General features: G+C 38.2%; 1 protein-coding gene across 3 annotated transcripts in view; it reads right to left on the bottom strand.

Annotated features, from left to right (window-relative positions):
- The window catches only part of LOC114652254 (cingulin-like protein 1), a 245,084-nt gene that overhangs the window by 11,726 nt on the left and 211,413 nt on the right, over positions 1 to 21,945 (bottom strand). For all 3 annotated transcript variants that reach the window (XM_028802551.2, XM_051928013.1, XM_051928012.1), the window contains 8 exons: positions 19,315 to 19,407; positions 16,330 to 16,482; positions 15,328 to 15,420; positions 12,642 to 12,848; positions 9,921 to 10,025; positions 8,296 to 8,448; positions 5,849 to 6,016; positions 2,204 to 2,377 (listed from right to left, as the gene is read on the bottom strand). In XM_028802551.2, coding sequence (XP_028658384.2) covers positions 2,204 to 2,377; positions 5,849 to 6,016; positions 8,296 to 8,448; positions 9,921 to 10,025; positions 12,642 to 12,848; positions 15,328 to 15,420; positions 16,330 to 16,482; positions 19,315 to 19,407 — 1,146 coding nt within the window. The remainder of the gene's footprint in view (positions 1 to 2,203; positions 2,378 to 5,848; positions 6,017 to 8,295; positions 8,449 to 9,920; positions 10,026 to 12,641; positions 12,849 to 15,327; positions 15,421 to 16,329; positions 16,483 to 19,314; positions 19,408 to 21,945) is intronic.

The following is a 21,945-nucleotide window of genomic DNA, read 5'->3' as shown; positions in this document are numbered from 1 at the left end:
ATTATGTACTAAGATTTAGTGCAAAATTGTTAGGAGAGAAAGTTGCCTTCAACACCAAATAGTGTCAAAAGAAAAACAATAGACTAGTCTATACACATAGCTAAAAATTGTATAGGCAAAGTTCATTTACAACAAGAGCTAGACTGGTGAGAAAAAGGCACAATCTAAAATGAGTGCACTGTAGGTGGCTTTTAAATAGCCCAGTAGAGTTCAGTTATATTAAAAAATACTGAAGTCACCATTGCTTATCATTTTTGTCCTTTATGTAAAAATAATATTATTTAACATCTGCATATTTTTCTAACACTATGCTACTTTTTTCCTAGTAAATGTGTCTGTGAGAAGAATGATCTGGCATATGTTTGTAATTAACATAACAACCTGACTGCAATAAGCTGTGATTATGTTAAGCTTTAAGCAAATAAATAAGGCTTGTAAACAAAGGAGAAGGAGCACTGTGGGTACGGCTATCCTACTACCTGACACCTCAAAAGACTCAGGAGTGATTCCCAACCCTGGCACTGACAAATGTGCACATTTACTACACTTCATGGGTTTCATTTCTCTTTCACATTCTAAAGACCTATATGTTTGTGTACGGTGCTCTGTGACAGACAGGTATTTCAGTAATAGTTCTTGCTTTGAGCTTTATACTTTTAAAATCAGCCCCATGTAGTAGAACAATTTGGAAAACATTTACAAACTGACTTCTTCAGGTGTATCCATTAATGTTCTATGGGCTTTAAGTCTAGTTTTGGCTAGGCCACTCAAGAACAGTCACAGACCTGTACTGAAGTCACTCCAGCATTGTTTTGGCTATATGCTTTGGGTCACTGTCACACTGTATGTGAGTCGTCGCCACAGTCTAAGGTCACATGCATGCTGGAGCTTCAAGGGCCTGTGTGTATTTGACTGCATTCATCCTTCACTCAATGCTGACCAGCCTCCCTGCCCTTGCTATTGAGAAGCACCACCATAGCATGATGCTGCCACCACCATGCTCCACCGTAGAGATGGTATTAGGCAGGTGATGAGCAGTGCCTGGACGCAGGGCTTGGAGTTCTGTCAAAGTGTTCAATTTTTGTCTCATCAGACCAGAAAATCTTTTTCCTTATGCTCTCAGAATCCTTTAAATGTGGGAGTTAGCCACTTTACCATAAATGGCTGATAAATACAGTGCTGTTGAAACAGTCGTCCTTCTGACAGGTTCTTCCATCTCATCAGAGGACTCTTCTGGCTCTGTTAGAGTGACCACTGGGTTCTTGGTCATCTCCCTGATGAAGGCCCTTCTTGCCCAGTTACTAAGTTGGCTGTATGGCCAATTCAAGTAGAAGTCCTTGTGGTTCCAAACCTCTACCATTTCACAATTATTGAGGCCACTGTGCTCCTGGGATAACTCAAAGCTTTAAGAAATGGTTTTGCACCCTTGTCCTGACCTACAGTATGCCTCACAACAACTTTATCATGGAAGTCTACAGAGAGTTCCTTGGACTTCATAGCTTAGTTTTTGCCCAGACATGCAGTGTGAATTGTGAGACCTTATATACGTGGGTGTGTGCCTTTCTAAATGATGTCCAATCACTTTGGAGTGCCACAAGGGTCTGAATACTTGCATAAAAGAATGAGAGATTTCAGTTTTTGTTTTTCAAAATATTTTTCAAACTGTTATGAAAACATATATTCAATTTGTCATTATGGGTTATTCAGTGTAGATTGATGGACAGAGATGGCAAACTTATACATTTAAAATTAAATCTGTATGGAAAAGAGAAGGGATAGGCTGCAATTTCAAGGATGTTTTAAGATAATAAATACTAAATAATTTAAATCTAAATCAGTGATTTTAGAAAACTGACACACCGAATACTTAAACATAAATCCTGCCATTGAATTTCCAAGCCAACAGATATCTGCAAGAAATGCAAGACATAATCACATCCAAATTGAGATACAAGTTAATTTTCTGTATAAAACATGCAGTTTATCATCATTAATCATTCTGTCACTGAAATGTAGAAATACGAGGGACTTGTAAACCTCATACCAAAAGCAAGATGCACTAAATTGTCATTGTGAAGTAAAATGCCAGCTCCTATCCTGTTATTTAGATTGCTAGAATAAGGAATCTGTTTCACATTTTAAAATATAATTGCAGTATAAAGTCCTTCACTTTTTAAATCGAATCCACATACACTGCTGTTACCTGATTTGATTTCAATTGTTTATTCAGATCTTCTTTGGTCTGAGTTAATCCCTGGATTTCTAGGTGAAGATCTTCAATATGCCTTTCTGCTTGCTTAGCCTGAAGTTGAAAGCGTTCTCGCAGCTGTGTTTCTTCTTCAAGCCTTTGATCCTTGTCCAAGAGTTTCACTGCAAACTATAGATTTTCAATCAGATGTGGTAAAAATTAAAACATCTAAGTAAAACTTTTCATTTAATTGTGTGTTGTTTATTATTAAGAACACACAGCCCACATAACAGTTATATTAGTTGTGCAGTATTTAAACGCCACCAGAGACTGATAAAGGTGCTAAAAATCTGGTTCCAATAGACTTCTTCATCTGTCAGCTCCTCTCATTAGGGGTTGGATCATCTTTTTCCATATCTTACCGTCCTCGTCATCTTGCTCTGTCACACCCATCACCTGCATGTCCTCTCCCACCACATCCATAAACCTCCTCTTAGGCCTTCCTCTTTACCTCTTGCCTGGCAGCTTTATCCTTATCATCTTTCTCTCAATATGCCTAGCATCTCTCCTTTGCACATGTCTAAACCAACTCAATCTCACCTCTGTGGCTTTGTCTCCAAACTGTCCAACCTGAGCCGACCTAATCTTTTGTCCCTAATCCTGTTCATCCTCATCACACCCAAAGCAAATCTTAACATCTTTAACTCTGCCACCTCCAGCTCTGTCTCCATTTTTTTTTGTTCAGTGCTACCGTCTTGTAGACCTTCCCTTTAACTCTTGCTTGTACCCGTCTGTCAAAAATCACTCCTGACACTCTTCTCCACCCTCTCTTCACCTCTCTTTCACACTCCGCATTACTCTTTACTTTTGATCCCATGTATTTAAACTCATCCACCTTCACCAACTCTACTCCCTGAATCCTCACCATTCCTCTGACCTCCCTCTCATTCACACACATGCATTCCTTCTTGGCCATACTGACCATCATTCCCCTCCTCTATGGAGCATTTCTCCACCTCTCCTGGGTCACCTCAACCTGCTCCCAACTCTCATTATAGATTACAATGTCATCCGCAACCATTGAAGTCCATGGGGACTCCTGTCTAATCTTGTCTGTCAACCTGTCCATCACCATTGCAAATAATAAAGGGCTCAGAACCAATCCCTGACATAATTCTACCTTCACCTTGAAAGCATCCATCATTCCTACTGCAGACAACACCACTGTCACACTTCCCTCATACATATCTTGTACCACTCATACATACTTCTCTGTCAGACCCGACTTCCTCATACATTACCACAACTCCTCTCTAGGCACCCTGTCATATGCATTCTCCAAGTCCATAAAGACACAATGCAACCCCTTCTGGCTTTCTCTATACTTCCCTGTCAACACCCTCGGAGCAAACATCACATTTGTAGTGCTCTTTCCTGGCATGAAACCATACTGCTGCTTGCTATTCATCACCACCCTTCTTAACCTAGCTTCCTTCCACATACTCTTTCCCGTAACGTAATGCTGTGGCTAATTAATTTTATCCCTCTGTAGTTACTACAGCTTGCAAATCAGTTATTCTTAAAAACTGGTACCAGTATAATTCTTCTCTAATCCTCAGGCATCCTCTTACTTTCCACGATATGCATTAGACAATCTGGTTAAAAACTCCACTGCCATGTCTGATAAACACCCCCATGCTTCCACAGGTATGCCTGTGATAAGTCGCACTATGGTGATAGTCTTTGCCTGTGTGTTTGTATGAGTGAGAACAATAGGTGGGTGTAGCTGTTTATAGAACATAGTATAATAGGTTAAATAGTTACATGATGGCATTTATCTTGAACAGGATAGGTGAGGTCTAAGTTCTGGTAGTAGTAGGAGAAATGGCAAGCAGCTGCGGGCTGTAGGTGAATGTTCAGCAGCAAAACGGGAAGTTTGTGGTGCGAAAAATGAGACGACCCAGCTGCAACATGTAGCGCGTCCAGATGCCAAGGTGTCTAACTGCAGGTAGAAGAATGAAAAAGTGTGCTGTTTCATGTAGTGAGGCCCTGGGAGAGTGAAATGAGCAGTGATTACTTACCGGGAAAGTAATCAGAAGTTGCAAGGGACGTGTTGAGGATAGTTGTGAATACACATGCTGGTATGGGGCAGATGGCTTTGTAAACTTGCTTCCTGATTGCAGCACGTCAAACAGATTAAGGTGCATGCGTGGTGATTGGTAGAAGTGGGGCAAGAAATCTGTCAGGATTGGAGGCAGAAATATGGAGGATGTATAAGAAAGGTAAGACCACCGTCAGAGAGGTAAACAGTAGCTTCGAAAGTGGCTGTTGTAGTGGAGAGTGTATTGTGAATCTCTGGAAAAGCTGGAATGAGTGCTCGGAGAGATGCACTTCTTTTATTAGTTTATTTCCCCAGATTATTTCAGGAGTCGGGAATAAATGGTGAGCTGAATTTTTTTTTTTTTGTGTTGTAAGCCATCCCTGCCCTGAAGAGACCTGAAAAGATGGTGAAGAGGTAAAGGAGTGGTGTGTAGGAGTGGACTTTGAGTGCCTTGGAAAAACCTTTTCTGATTAGCCTGAATAAGGAGAGATGAAGGAATAGGCCCAGAGTGCCAGTGTATTGTTTGTTTGTTTTTAATTTTATTTTTTCACTTGCATAGATGTGGACTTTGCACTGCTTGCACCTATTTTTTCAACCGATGATTTTGGAAGACACCAAAACTGATATTTTCATATCACTTGCTTTTAATAAAGAACTATATATATAAATTTGTTTGACATCACGTCTGTGTCTCACTGGCTCACCCTGGTTTAGGCTTGTACATGACTACTTTATGCCCTGTGTAGGAGCCATTGGAAGATGGGGTGTGAATATGGGGCATCACAATGTCATCTGGAACCAACAGCCTTCCTGTTCTTTATGTTCTTCATTGCTGTACTTACTTCCTCCTTGCTAATAGGCTGCACTTCCTAGTTTATTATCTCTACATCATCCAACCCCTCTATCTCTCATTCTCTTCTTTCATCAACCTCTCATAGTACTCTTTCCTTCTATTCAATATACTCACCTCACGTGTGACTATATTTCCATCATTACCATTTATCATCCATTGTTTCATTTAAAATGTACACCATAGACTATATAGAAAGTTCTGGGAGAAATCCCTGAATCTTTACCCAAATGTTAATAAGCCTAAAGTGTTGATGAGGCCTGTAGTCCAAAGCAGTTACTATTTCATTTTACATGCATGTGAATAAAACACACATCTCTACATATGCATGTTCATTCTCTCTTACTGACAAACATCTTATAGCCTTCCAAAGATAATGACACATGTTCTGTGTATCAAAGAACTCAAAGCCCTTAATGAAACAAATCATTATAGATGATAAAGAAATCATACAATACATTGTATATTTATTCATTTATTGACATAAATATATTAAGGTATTAATACATGTTATTTTAGTGAATTAGAACAGTCTGTCTAAAAAGCTACTGTAACTCCACTAGCAGCAGAAGCTTGGATTCTGTTTGCTTCTATTACCTTTCTTCTGCAGTCTTTTTATTAGCAATTTTAAATGTCAAAATATAAAACTGATTGAAAAATATATTGAAAATGAGAAACAATAAGAACCGATAAATCAGTGTTATATTACCTCATCCTGTAGTCTGCTCAAGACAAGTGTCTTCTCTTCCAGTTCCTGTGACTTGTCATGTAAACTGTCTTCTAACTGGCTCAGTGTCTCCTCAGTCTTCTCCTTGTATTGCTGGAACATGTTCATTTCTGCTGTGGCCTCACCAGAAGCCTGCACTGCCACACCAAGCTAATAGAAAATTAAGTAAAAAATTCCAATCAGATATCTCATTAATTTTCAAATAAATATTGAATATACCTTTAGGAGAAAAAAAATATGAAACAATGTCATACATTATAATGCATACATGAATATATTTGTTAATAATTAGGAATTATGTGACAATGACAAAATGACTCAATTATACAACAAAACAATAAAATACAAGTACTCCTTGCATAGCAACCAAGTTCCATTATAGAGACCATGTCATTAAGTGAAATGGTCGCTAAGTGAAAGATACCAGAGCCTTGACATGCATATTGTTTTACAACTGCTTTCATTCCTGGTGATCTTTTCTTTCATCACCTCTTTGATTCTTGATTACCTTTTAAATCTTTGCATGTCATTACTGTATGACTACAGTGTACTGTATTTAAAAAACAGTTTTGAAGATCTGGATTAATACTTTTTGTATTGTAACATCCCAGGGCATGCGAGAGATTGAAGAATCAGCATCTCAGCATCTTTACACCAATGAGTGAGTGGCCCTAAAAAAGTTTCTTCAGCAGCAGCTTCCGTCATGCACTCTAGCTGCTTTGTCCTTTTGTCCCATGCATGCCACCCAGCTCCACACCACCCAGTTCACCTGAAGTTAAAGGTAACCAACATTCCACACTATCCCCCTGCCTGGTGAGCTGACAGGCTGTAGCTCGTTGCACATGGATTAGCCCTTACACTGGCTTCTCACCCTCTTGGACAAGTTTCAGCCACCCAAGGATTATGACCTTCTCAGGTCTGGGCCTAGGGGTAATATAGTTTATAGATCTTTTTTTTTTTAAAGTAGCCTAAACAACAAGAGGTTAAATGAAAACTCAAAGTACAAATAGATGGTGAATTGCCCAAGTACAAAAATAAGCAAAATAAACAGTGTAATAATAACGAGTAAAACATTAGGTTATACAATTAGTACAGTATAAAATGGCTTTCCTTTACTTCTTGCTGAAATGGTGTTTGTTCTTTTAAAAGACATCTTAGTATGGGGTGTAAATGGGCATAAACAATTCAAGTAAATATGCGTAGAAATAAAGAGGGCTATACAGGGTACCAACAGTATCAGCAAAACATCAGACATGAGTCACTGAAGAAGGCAGGCAGCAGAATGGTATTTTTATAATAGCCACACCTAAAAATGGACAGAAACTGAGGTCGTTGCTAAACAAGGAGTACTTCAAGTTTATTTCATAAAACATACACCTAGAGCTGGCCCAAGCCGTAAGTGAACTAAGCGGCTGCATAGGGCCCTGCAACTACCAGGGGGCCCCTTATCTGCTTTTTCCATCACAGAAAATGGGAAAGATGGGGAATGGAAGGTTTACAAATGCCGAATAGCCTATAGAGTTGGTGAGAATGTGGGCACACTTACCAATCTACAGGTCAGACATCCACCTCCCTGCTCTTCAATTATATTCTACACCGTAAAGGGACCAATCCTCACTCCACCTCACCCTCTCTGATCGCCAAGTTTTATTTCAATTAGGGCCTCAACAAGAACAAAACCAGTGCTGACCACACCTCTAACACCCACACATATTATGAAATACAAAGTTTAAAACAGCACCATCATTACTCCCCCATTACACTCTGCCTTCTACACAAAAAACTAATTCAAAAATTCAGAGCAAAATAATATCATGATTGATACACAACAGTATTTTCCTATAATTACCAGTTTAGCACCAAATTTGCCCCCCCTTTTGTAGTACACAACACCTATCCTGCTTCCTACATTTTGCTAAAGAATCGCAAGTTGTTAATCAGCTTATGGTAGGTATGTTCAAGTCTCAGTATGCTTTTAATCAGAACTTTGAACAAATGTAATGCATCAGTCACTGTGAGGTTTTTCCAATAAACAAAATGATGGAAAATGGTCCCTGTTATTGCACAAAAGGAAACTGATCATTTTCTGAAGTTCTAATTGTGTTAAGAAAAGGATTGCACTAAACTCCATTGCAAATCTCAGAAAATTTTTTTAGCCCCTTCCCTCATTCCAAGAATGAGCAGACTACTGGTACTCAACTAAAGCACCTTTGTGTGCAGTATGCCATGCTTCAGGATCATAACTGAGCAGTTAGTTGAAGATTTTTGCTTCCCTTGATTAAAAGAATATACTGGACATGCATCTATTATTAAAGCATTACCAAAAATTAAAACATCCCTATCAAATAACTCCCTTTGGTAATCAGGTGATTTACCATCCAATGCCAAAGTTCACCATAACCATAAAAACTGCAATGGAATTACTGTACCTCTGTCTCAAGTTTGATAACTGTACCACTGAGTTCAACAATCTTTTTGTCCAGATTCTGCTTCTCAATTTCCAAATCTTGCTGATTTCTTTCAGCCTGCCAAAGTTTTTCTTCAAGATTTTCACAGCGTTGATTTCTTTTTTCTAAAATCTCCTGTAATTTACACCATGTAGAAAATATAAATGTCAATCAGTTAAGACTTTGTTGTGCCAACATGGTAAAATGGTAACATCTCCCCATTTCAAACAGTACTTTACTTTGCCTACAGGCTCAATGCAAAAAAGTCAAATGCAGCTGGATACATTTTTTGGGAAATAAATCAGTCTCAAAATGCACTGCACAATAAACAAGAAAGCAAACTTAGAAGACATGAAGAAAAAGCAAAATACACAAGAACAGATTGACATTATGGGATGGCAAATATGCACAATCAGGATAGAATAGAAGATTAAATTGGAAAAAATGTTAAAGGCAGGTATAGGCGATTAAGCAAGAAGAATGCCATGGTAATATATAATTTACAGCATATTTTAAAAGGTGAGCTTATTTCATATTTAATTTGAGGAGTTGCATGGCTTGCCCCACTCCTAGACCTCATAAAAGTATAGCTGGCTTGTGCAGGACTGCAGGTTGTCTCTCCTATTCTATATCACACCACACTGTTCTAACAAGGTTTAGGCTGTGTAATATCATACTCCCTTGGTATTATTCATCATGCTTCTAAGTGCATTGACTTATTGTTTAGTTTTGGCTTAGGCAGTTTATCAGCACCTGCTAAATTATGGCTCATGATTCACAGTGGGCCCTGGCTTGTTACACCAGTGGTTATCTGAACTTGTCATGTTATTTATGCAGGAGATGGTGTAATAACTTCAGTTGCTTAGTTGCATAATGCCCTTTGTTAGAGATAATATTAGTAATTCGCTTGTAGGGAACAACATACAAAACGTCTAAGGAGGGAGTCATTGCATGTTGTTTTCTTGCTTACCATTATATTAGCCACAGAGTTGGTCATTATGATATCAGCATACTTTACTATGCTTTCTCAAGGGCTTACTCTACTGACAATCCATTTATTCACTTAATTCTTCTTTAAAGGATCACAAGAAGTTCCAATCTATCCTGGAAGCACTGAAGACAAGGCTAGGGCACAATAACACACCTACACTAAATTTGAGTTACACAACATGCATATCTTTGGTATAAGAGGAAAATACAAATTATTTTTTAACTGATTTTTTTTCCCTAAAAATACTCATTTGCTTTCACTTAATTGTTGTTAGTTACAAGATCTTATTGAAGGTGAAAAAGGTATGGTGTGAGTTGTCAAGACTTAAGCCTTCATATCAATAACAGCTTTAGTTCACAAGATTGTGTTGATTTTAAAAATCCACTGTACTTTTTGAAGGAGTGATAACAAGTCCATTTCTTGTGGACATGAACAAAACCATGATTTGGCAACTTCCTCTTTCAATGGAGCTGCAAGAATCAAGCTGTTCATTTCCAGATGAAAAGAAGCACTTTAGTCCTAGTGTCTATCTGGACTGCCACCCATCACACACTTTGTAATAGCTCATATGAGCACTGCTACATGCTCAACACATACAATCGTGTGAACATTTCACCTGAATATCCAACATTTTCTTGTTCATCGATTCCTGTAGATAGCCGAAAGCATATTCTTGGTCTCGAGCTTCTCCCAGAGCTTCCCTAGCTTCCAGAAGTTCAGCCTAAACCACAAACAGAAAATCTGAAGTTAGATAACCAAAAAGCAATCTAAATATTAGGTCCACATTTCCACCACATCATGAATAATTTATATCATTTATCATAAGTGACCTGAAAAAAGTAGGGGTTAAATAAATAATTGCTAACTATTTGAAATCTGATATTTTCCTGTATATTTGGATTATTTTATATCAGGAACTACAGAGAAGAAAGACTGTGGGGGAACCAGATATATAAAGGCATTTGACTTTAGTCATCTTTTCCACCATTTTTAAATAAGCTTATTTACATTCAGGGTTTCAGTTCATTAAAAGGCCTCAAATGCATTTTAACATTTTATGGATTTGATTTAAGTTTGTTTATTGAAGCTAAGCAGACTTTGTGCAGTTTAATAAATCAGCATAAAATAACAGTTCCAAATCCATTGTCTCTGGTTTCACCCTGAATTGAGACAGGCAACTAAGAAACCAAACATTCCATTTACTTTGCCCACCTACAAACAAAATATCCATCCATCCATTTTCCATCCCGCTGAATCCGAACACAGGGTCACGGGGGTCTGCTGGAGCCAATCCAAACCAACACAGGGCGCAAGGCAGGAACCAATCCCGGGAAGGGCGCCAACCCACCGCAGGACACACACACACCCACACACCAAGCACACACTAGGGCCAATTTTAGAATCGCCAATCCACCTAACCTGCATGTCTTTGGACCGTGGGAGGAAACCGGAGTACCCGGAGGAAACCCACGCAGACACGGGGAGAACATGCAAACTCCACGCAGGGAGGACCCAGGAAGTGAACCTGGGTCTCCTTACTGCGAGGCAGCAGCGCCACCACTGTGCCACCGTGCAGCACAAACAAAATATGAATATAGAAATATTTTGACACTACAAATGATTTAATTAAATGTAAATGACCACTCCCCAATGTGATAACACAGAACATACAAAGATAAGAATTTAAGTCAAGCATAGTGTGCCAAAATTCTGTAAATCATCCATCCATTATCCAACCCGCTATATCCTAACTACAGGGTCATGGGGGTCTGCTGGAGCCAATCCCAGCCAACACAGGGCGCAAGGCAGGAAACAAATCCCGGGCAGGGCGCCAGCCCACCGCAGGGAAGGCACACACACACACACACACACACACACACACACACACACACACACACACACACACACGCACACACACACACCAAGCACACACTAGGGACAATTTAGATTCACCAATGCACCTAACTTGCATGTCTTTGGACTGTGGGAGGAAACCGGAGTACCCAGAGGAAACCCACGCAGACACGGGGAGAACATGCAAACTCCACGCAGGGAGGACCCGGGAAGCGAACCTGTGTCTCCTTACTGCGAGGCAGCAGCACCACCACTGCACCACCGTGCCGCCCCTTTGTAAACCATCTGCACTGAATTTAAACACTTTCACGCACAGCTGAGAACAACATACAAACTTCAAATCCATTTATGATGCTGTGTGTAAACAAATGCCCTCAAATATCAACAAACCGAAGAGGCATTGCAAAGTGAAAGTGGGCGAAATTCAACCAACATGACAATAGTGATATTTAAGCTCAAATAAAAAAACAATTAGTTCAAATTATTTCTGCCAAAGGTTGCTCTACAATCATGGATTGTGCTGAATTATTTTTCTCCATGTTGACTAATCATCCATCCATCCATTATCCAACCCGCTGAATCCGAACACAGGGTCACGGGGGTCTGCTGGAGCCAATCCCAGCCAACACAGGGCACAAGGAAGGGAACCAATCCCAGGCAGGGTGCCAACCCACCGCAGGACACACACAAACACACCAAGCACACACTAGGGCCAATTTAGAATCGCCAATCCACCTAACCTGCATGTCTTTGGACTGTGGGAGGAAACCGGAGCGCCCGGAGGAAACCCACGCAGACATGGGGAGAACAAGCAAACTCCACGCAGGGTGGACCAGGGAAGCGAACCCGGGTCTCCTAACTGCGAGGCAGCAGCGCTACCACTGCGCCACCGTGCCGCCTTGACTAATCATTTATAATAAATAATTAAAAATTATCCATTTAAGATATTATTTGTCATAGTAGGATATTTTTAGCCTTAGATTATTATTCATGATATCTTAACATGTAAAACTACATAGACTTGGAATTTAAATAACAGTTACTAGTTAGAATATGTCCTGCGGTGGGTTGGCACCCTGCCCGGGATTAGTTCCTGCCTTGTGCTCTGTGTTGGCTGGGATTGGCTCCAGCAGACCCCCGTGACCCTGTGTTCGGATTCAGCGGGTTGGAAAATGGATGGATGGATGGATAGTTAGAATATCAATGGGAAGTTGCTTAGAAAATGTTTTAATATACTGATATTGCTAAAGCTTAAATTGAAGTGGATACGTTTATAGTTTGTCAGATGAGAATTGCATAATTGCTCCCTTTCTTTAACAACTAGTGGCAACACAATTTTGTCTTTGAATTAATATGGTGTACATCTGCCAAGGTTTAATATCTTTGTAAATTAACTAGCAAATACTACTGTCAAGTTAAAGATACTGTTCAGTGTGTATTGTTAAAAGCTTTGCATATTATTTCAAATTTAGGAAATTCCTACCTCTATCATTGAAATTTTATCATTGAGAAGCGTATTTTCTTGCTCAAGCTCCAGTACTCTGTTCCTGAAATTCTTCAGTTCATTCTGCATTAATGATGTGTTCCTTATAAGATCCTCATTTTGTACAAGAAGTCCTCTCATCTCGTATCTTATTTGTGTTCTTTCTTTGGACATCTCCACACTTTCAGCCTCCAAAAATGTATTTCTCTGTAAAAGAAAACCAGTAAAAACATAGTATATTATTATCTTGTACACTGACTCTCATAATTAGACTTATGACAAACTATTTTGTGTAATGACAATGTAACAACAAGTATGCCGAAGGAGTATTCAAACAGTCCAAACAAAGAACAAGAATAAGGCTGGTACAAACTCTAGATCTGTCAACATCAGGTGCCAATTGGTCAATGTCCTTCAACTTGCTAATAGCTCACTAAGATCTTGCCATCTCTGATGGGTAGAACTAAACCTTGACAGGTGTATTGCCAACAACTTAGAAAATGTAATCAATAAGAAATGAGACAGAGTAAATGTGATGGTTCAGCAAGAGGGAAATGCCCAGATAACCCCAGGTGGTCAATGCACAGAATCCTCCACAGCCTTCAGCCTCACCACAATAGTGAGCTAGTGTCCAAAGCCAGAATATGTAATAACTTGATCCATCTAAACTGACATCGGTGTCTAAAGCAACCAGGTTCACACCCTTGAGACAAGAGGGCAACACTTAGGATGTGATATTGCCTTTTTACATTGCTCTAGATTATGTGCTAACATACATTTTTCATAGAGTAAGGCTGGGTCATCAAGGACAGGCACCGTTTCTTTAATTTCTGTTGCCTGTTCAATGTGATAGTGGATATAGCTCTTAAGACCAATAATTCTCACAGTGTAGTCCAAGAACCACAAATGGTACCCAAAGGTGAGTCAAGTGGTCTGCATCCTGACAGTCATCAGGAAAGTGTTACTTTTAATTCACTCAAGTATTTTAATGTGCTATGTACTTACTTAAGCATTTATTGGTAACAACCAAGGCTGCTAGCCAAAATCGCCATTGCTAAAATCAATAAACACGTGAAAACTACCACCATGGACCACACCAACTAACTTCCTTGCGGACAGCAACAACTTTTGCTTCAACTCCATGCATTCCTTCACCACTGCTGCTTGCTTTTGTTGGTCAATTCTTCTCTCTCACTTGCAGCACTTCCTCAACCACAGTCTTTCTCCAGTCCAGCTGATCTCAGTCACTGCACACTTATCACTTATGGAGAGCTCACATCTGGTCAAAGCAGTTCTTTAACTCAGTGCCACAGATGACACCTGCTGTTAATTTATCTTCAAGGCTATGGGGTAATTAGTGATCACTGGATGAAATTTGGACTGTGAAAAGTAAATCCAGCAATACTGGATTTGAAACTTAATATTTTTCACATAAATGCCTTTTGTAAAATAAATTTAGGAAATGTAACACAGAATTATGTTTACAGGTGGTTGTTAGACTCAAGCGGTCCACTGTTAGATTCAATTTTAGAAATTGGTCCTCGGTCCCAAACACATTGAGTACTGCTGCATTAGACTGCCTATATAGGGTATTCTTGGATTGTTCTAATTGCTAGTGCATACCGTGATTATCAGAAGTGACTGTGTGCAGAAGGTACAGACCTATAAATACCTGGGAGTGCAGCTGGATGATAAACTGAACTGGACTGCCAATACTGATGCTCTGTGCAAGAGAGGACAGAGCCGACTATACTTCCTTAGAAGGCTGGTGTCTTTCAACATCTGCAATAAGATGCTGCAGATGTTCTATCAAATGGTTGTGGTGAGTACCCTCTTCTACTCTGTGGTGTGCTGGGGAGGCAGCATAAAGAAGAGGGACGCCTCACGCCTGGACAAACTGGAGAGGAAGGCAAGCTCTATTGTAGGCACGGAGCTGGACAGTTTGACATCTGTGGCGGAGTGACGGGCGCTCAGCAGGCTCCTGTCAATCATGGAGAATCCACTGCATCCACTGAACAGTATCATCTCCAGACAGAGGAGCAGCTTCAGCGACAGACTGCTGTCACTGTCTTGCTCTACTGACAGACTGAGGAGATCATTCCTCCCCAACACTATGTGACTCTTCAATTCCACCTTTGGGTTAAACGGTAACATTATACAATGACATTGACTGTTATACTTGCCTCGCATTCTCCACCTTGCATTTTTTAACTTGAACTGTGTTTTTATCAGTCTTTAATTAATATTGTTTTTATCAGTATGCTGCTGCCAGAGTATGTGAATTTCCCCTTGGGGATTAATAAAGTATCTATCTATCTATCTATCTATCTATCTATCTATCTATCTATCTATCTATCTATCTATCTATCTATCTGTCTGTCTGTCTGTCTGTCTGTCTGTCTGTCTGTCTGTCTGTCTGTCTGTCTGTCTGTCTGTCTGTCTGTCTGTCTGTCTGTCTGTTACATCAGAACAATGCTACATACTAAGGTCTTCTGTCAATTTTACTCTTTTCTATTTTTCTTCCAAACCCAATCTGTACCAACAAAAGTAAATAATTAAATGGCATTTACAAATTATTGAAACATAAAACAGTGAAATGCAAAAAGCTAGAATCAACGTGATCCTTTAACATCTGTAACTATAGTGTAGATGTGAAAAACAAATAAATGGTTTCAAAGGTTCCTACCTTTTCACTGATATCTAGAAGTCTAATCAGTTCTTGAATATAATCTCTTTTATTCTGAATTCCTGGCCTTAGACTAGGGAGGGTAGGCAACATCTGGAAAACAAAGTTCAGATAAGTTAAAAAATATGCCACTGAATAACTTATTCTTTTGCATACTCTTTCTATTTTTTATTTATGACATGACTCCTTGGTATGATTCAGGGTGAAATGTAAACCCTCTACTATTGTAAAAGTTTTGAAGATAACATTTTGGTTGTTGAGCCTTCATCAGGTATGGGTTGGAAATGAAGTAAGCAGAAAGGAAATATAGAGGTCAGGAGGGGATCAAAGTCAAATGGGATGAAAAGAGTGCAAAGATAGTGGAGGCACCAGAAGAGACAAAGGGCAAGATGAAAAGCTTAGTCAGTTATAAAATGCCAGAAATTCTGCAAAAAAAGGTTAAGCAAATTCAGTTCTTCAATAGTTGTGTTTGAATCCTTAGATGGAAGCACAGACAAATCAGTATGGCTATGATCAGGCTCAATGCAACAAACTGATAAAGGTTCAAAAGCATGAAGATATCATTAACTTTTTTTTGTATTTTACTAATGCGGAATTCATTTTCACATACATATATACAGGTAAAGCCCTATTATAACTCCATGTATGACCCATGTATGCTTGTTGATAGAGATTTAAATTAAGTGACAGGATATATTGATGTACTGTAAGTTTGTAAATTTTTTCAAAAGAAATTTATCATTTAAATAGGGATGCTTAAAAAGTTAATTGTTTAATATAATTAATTACAAAAAACTGTTTCATAAAATGGAGTTATACTTAAAATGGAGCAGTTTAACACATAAACAGGGAGAGGACCTAAGAGAAAATAAACATTTCTGATACCTAATCTTTTAAATAAGCTATTATCTTAAACTGACTTCTCCCTGAGAGCTAACATGTATATTCATGTTTGACAAGCAAAGATTGTGTGAGAAAAAAGTCAGATTAAAAAGAACTTACCCCCTTCAGTTTACCCCAGCTCTCATACACAGTATATCGGCCTTGAGGCAAAGCAGTTGTGGGTGAGGGAGCAACACTGCTGCGTTGACCATATGTGCTATATGAATTCATAGAGCTAGCAGACATGTCTGACAGTGTAGGGGACAGGCAGTCCTAGAAAATCATTCAGAAAAACAGAAATAATGACTATATTGAACACTTTCATTTTTTAGCTTGAAAAAACACAGATGTGGCATAATATTCTTCAGTAAATTACTCTAATGCAGCATTTCTTTCTTCTTTCTTCTTCTTGCCTCAACTCTTTTTTCCCCTCAGACTGCAACATTAATCTCTGTCTCATGCTGACTTCTTTCACACCGTTAGTATGTTTGCTAATCAGAAAATCTAAATCTGTATCAATTATCTTTATAAAAGAAATTATTTAGTAATTACAAATTGGTGCATAGTTGCAAATGACTACTGAATTCCTCTGTTTCCTTTCAATCAGTTTGCAAGATGTTCTCATTAAAAGTAAAAAAAAATAATTTACAGTTGTTATAATGTGCTGTTCATTAGGAACTGCACATGAGTTAGGTGGACCTGCATTATGTGCCAGTGCTATCAGACCTCTAAGTTTTGGAAAATCAATGAATTCTAGTGAAGATGTTTATATTTGAAAGCAGCAATGCATCTCATGGATTTTTATACTTTGAGAGGATGCCAAAATCCTTAACACATACTTGGGAAGAATATTTTAAAGCAAAAACCCATGGTTCCACACATACTTGAAAGCTGGGAGATTAGAAAGGAAAGGTTTGGCTAGAAGTGTGTCCTTAGTGTGCTGGTGCATCTGAATAAGAATTTGCATCTGAGAACTTCATTAAGCTTGTGTCCTTCTTCTGTAGATTATGGGACATATTCACTTGACAATTTCATAGGCAGTATCTGAAGACTGTTTCATAATTTTTGCCCTCCTTCATCCTTGAGTTGTTTTATGAAATGGTGATGGATCCTGTACATACATATTAATAATGTATGGGAACCTGCCCTGGATGGCCAGGAAGTAAGGAAATAACTTTGATGACAGCTTATGAATCCAGTATTGAGAAAATACTGAATGGCAATATTGTAACAAAGATACACTTCACCCTTGGCATCCCACATGGTTGGACACTAAGTGTCTAATATTCAGGGGTACGCCACAGATCAGACACATATGAAATTCTATTAGAAGTTCTGTACGTCTTGTGGCCGGTATTGCTGCTGACTGCAGAATTGTTTTGATTGTTGTATTGTTAGAGGCTTGCACATAAAATACCATTTTAAAGTGTAATCCTTGGCAAAGAGCATCCCACTTCTTATACCAAGTTCATCTCTACTGCCTGTCTCAGATCATCATTCTACTTGCAAAGTCCACTGTCCCCATTACCACAATTTTGTGATGGTTCTGACATAGATGTGATGTAACAGGCTCTATAATGTCAGTTGTCCAAGGGACACTGTACCTGTGTGGTAGTGGCATCATTCACTTTTGGGTTATGCTAAATGGATCCATATAGATAAGAGATCCTGTGTAGGAATAAGAAAGCCTTGCTTCTCCAAAAAAGTAAAAAGAACATTGGGCCCTGTGGACTATGAAATACAGTAATGAAAAATGACCAACGTCTGACTTTTTAAATATAGGAGCTAGAGCTTAGGGGTGCTATTCAGTTTAGTATTTCCAAATTACATTCTGACATAATGGTCTGGATTTTGAAAGGATACCTCTAACCTCAAATATGACTGCTGGTTTGCACAAAAGATTAATATAGCAAGGGGAAAGAACAGGGAGGTAGTGAATTCTGATTAGGCTATCTTCACTGAAATCCAAAAATGTTAGGTGATTAGGCAGACTACCTCATTCATCTAATTGTCAGGTTGGTATTCTGTATGTCTGAGCTGTAAATGTCTTTTGTTTTAGTGTGTTTCTGTTGTTGACTAAATGGTTAGCATTGCTACCTCACGGCTCCGAGAGACCAAGACACTGCCTACAGTATGTGGAGTTTATATATTGAATGAACATTTGTGTGGGTTTTGCTTTCTTAATTCCACAATTCATGGACATGTGTGTCTAGGAGATTAGTGGCTCCAAACTGACCTGGTATGGGCATGACTGGGTATAGGTATGCACATGTGTTCTGAGATGAAATAATGATGAAATAATGATTAGAAAATGAAAAGACTTTCTGTTGACTTCATCTTGTTTTCTCTCTTAAATGTGGATGCATTTCACCTACACACTAGGATATATATATATAATAGAAAAAGAAGGACAGATAGAAGAGTTTATAGTTTATCTTACAGAGATACAATGTATTAAACAACCATTAAATATACATATATATCAGTAAAGCCTCTGAATATGAGAATAGCAAAAAATGGAAATGAACAGGAAAAAATATAGTACTAAGAATATCATAACGCCAGCAATAGTATCTACTATATCTTTTCATGTTCATCATATGCTTGGAGCCCAAGAATGAAATCTGCCTCTCTTCCAAGGAAAGTAACTTCTCTTCACGGATGTGTTGTTAATGACAACTGTAAGGCAAAGTAGAATTGCTCTATTTTAAATCTCCCCTTGGGACAAATAAAGTATGTATGTATGCATGCATGTATGTATGTTTGCACTTACTTATTTCCTTTCTTTCTGTCTATCTTTACTTATTTCCTTTCTTTCTGTCTATCTATCTATGAAACGTGCATCAGATTTTCCTGAATGCTGTTTATGGTGTAGTGAGTTTAATGTAAAGTTGCTAAGACACACAGAGGCACCAGTAAAAATCACATGTGTCAAAAATCAGGTCACAGCCTGGAGCTTGGGAGGCAACTGTGCTTGCTTCTTAAACACCTGTTTAATGCTAACATTGTTTGATGCGCCACGTAATGTGGTAAGGTCTAGATAACTGGCACATTTCTTTTTGAAAAATACCTTGAAACTATGAAAGTGACATTTAAATAAATTACCTTGAAGTCAGTTGATTTCAAAAATCGGTCATAATCTATTATAGAACTTTTGTATGGGCTGTTAAAAACCCTGGGTGACTCCACAGGAAATGCCTACAAGAAAGTATTAAAACACAACATATGATATGTTCTGTAATACCTGCTAACATTTAAGTATATTATTTATTTAATTTATTCTAAAACATAGTACATCAGAATAATTTCACACAATCATGATTGGTTGAAATGAAAACAATGGCTGCAGTTCTTCTCTTTATTTCATCCAACCTTTACTGTCAATGCAAGCGTAGACAGATCTTCAATGAAGAGTCCATGCCACAAGTCCAAGCCACAGATTAATAAACAGTAGATGGGCCATCATTTGTTATGCCACTCGGTAATTCCATAGATGATCAGTTGCACTGCAGCGCTAACACCACTAACTTGATTTTTTAGTTCTAGCAAATCCTCCTGAATTGTCTTCTTGCACCAGACAAAGAGATATGTGTATATTCAAGAAACTGTATTAAAGATCAATACCAAAAATCAAAGAAACTGAAAATGACGTACAATCATCAAAGTGTGGACATAAAACCATTAACAAAGCTACAATGAGAATTGCTATGATACAATAAACAAATGATGTTCATGCTGAGAGCTCACACAGTGAACTTGGTTATTTTAGAATCCTTAATCTCGGATACTGGTCATGAAGTCAACTATCAGTGATGTGGCACATCATGCCTTCTGGTGCACCGTGTCCTGACAACACAACGTCAGAAAGTTGAAGCTTCTAAAATGGTGATGCCGCAAACAAAGAAAACAATAATAAAATTCTCCTAGTATGTAGTTACATTATCAGTACCACACACATATTAATACTTACTGAAGTGAATCCATAATAGTTTAGCAGAAAATGTATTTAAAGTATAATCCCAATTTGTAAAATTATGACTGCTGAATAGAGATCATCCCTAGACTGAGATACATACTTACAGTTCATACTAAGGGCCATCCTTTTATGGTACACATGTATGAGTGGTGGGTGTTTTTCATTTGGCTATTGGTATAATCAAGAAATACACAATACTATATATAATATGGTGCCCACATTATAACACTGCTATGCTATTTACAGGTTTTGCAATGTATCTTGGATTCAAGTACAGGTAAAACAGAGTTACAATACCACAGCTTGGTTAATTATTTTTGTATTCTATCCATCCACCAACTTAATCCACTTTGCTATTGACTAACATGCAGTGTGTTCTAGCAGTGAGACCTTACTTACGTTACTATACTAAACGCTAGTTTAATACAAAAGGACATGTCAACCTACTCAACAACAGGTGTTCAGAGTGTATATTAGACCTGTATACTCAAGAGAAAAGCCACATAAATAATTCACACATATAACTGTAACAGAAATTTGTATCTGAAGGATGTCACTTCCCACATTAAAGGAACGCAGCCTCCTAAGGAAAAAGAGCCTGCTCTGCAACTTGCTTATTTAGTTTCATTTGTGTTCCGAGACCAGTACAACCTGTCATTAATGAGGACCCCCAAGTACACTCTCTCAATACTGACTGGATGTAGAGGCTTTTTGGTGTGGCCAAAATCAATAACCAGTTCCTTTATTAATACACTCCATAAATGCAGAATCATCTGACAACATTTGCAAGTGACATGAGCTGCTGTTATATTTGTAGTTTGAGGTGTACAGAGTAAAGAGAAAAGAGACAGGACTTTTCCTTGTAGTGCTCCATTGTTGCTGGATAAAGGAAGAAATCGGAGGAAAACCTATGCAGACACTAGGAGAACATGGGAATTTCCACAAATAGTGAGCTGACTGTACCATTGTGCCAACTTCACAATAATTCTACTTACACACTGCAAAAATGAAATCTAAGTAAGTGAAAGTATTTATATCATGACATTAAATCATGTTTTCCTTATTGTAATAATTACTGACTTGTCAAAAAAAATTGTATTTACAATAATTTAGCTTACTTTAAGAAATCTTGGCAAGTAAAATTTCCTTAACCCATTGGCAGATTTTTTTTGCTAAATAAAAACAAAACAACACCCATTTAAATTTTTTGTCTAGTTTTTGCATATGCATTTTTGCTGTGTAGAATTTATCTCACTTGTTAATTTGAATAAGATGTAGAGTACTTTTAATTTTATTTCACATTTTATACTTAGGAACATTATGCAATAATATTGAACTTCTAGTTAGAAATTTTACATCTGCATGTAAAATAACATTCTATATGGACTTTCTCTTGGCTGGAGTGCATGGCATCCAAAAGGTAAGCAAGCAAGTGCCAAATTGTTCCAAAAAATATAATGAACCCTCACATTATATACTTAATAATAATACTATGTATAAAGATACAGAAGGTCTAATGTAATTGTGATTATCGTGCAGCTCTGGATTTCCTACCAGAAATATGGTCATTTCAAAAAGAATCCCTGGCTCAATGCCATTAAATGGTTACGGCACGCTGGATGCTTGCATTCAGGTAATGCATTATAAATGTTAGGAAGATCCTAAGCTGCATGAAAAATCAAGGTGATATTACACCTCCTGCATGCATTATGTATGCATGTAGCTGTTTTGTAGCCTACTTGAAGGCTGTACAAATTTAT

The sequence above is a fragment of the Erpetoichthys calabaricus genome, chromosome 5, assembly GCF_900747795.2.
Source record: "Erpetoichthys calabaricus chromosome 5, fErpCal1.3, whole genome shotgun sequence".
Classification (NCBI taxonomy): Eukaryota; Metazoa; Chordata; class Cladistia; order Polypteriformes; family Polypteridae; genus Erpetoichthys; species Erpetoichthys calabaricus.
The sequence above is the reverse complement of the archived record's forward strand: the minus strand, read 5'-3'. Positions and strand labels throughout refer to the sequence as shown.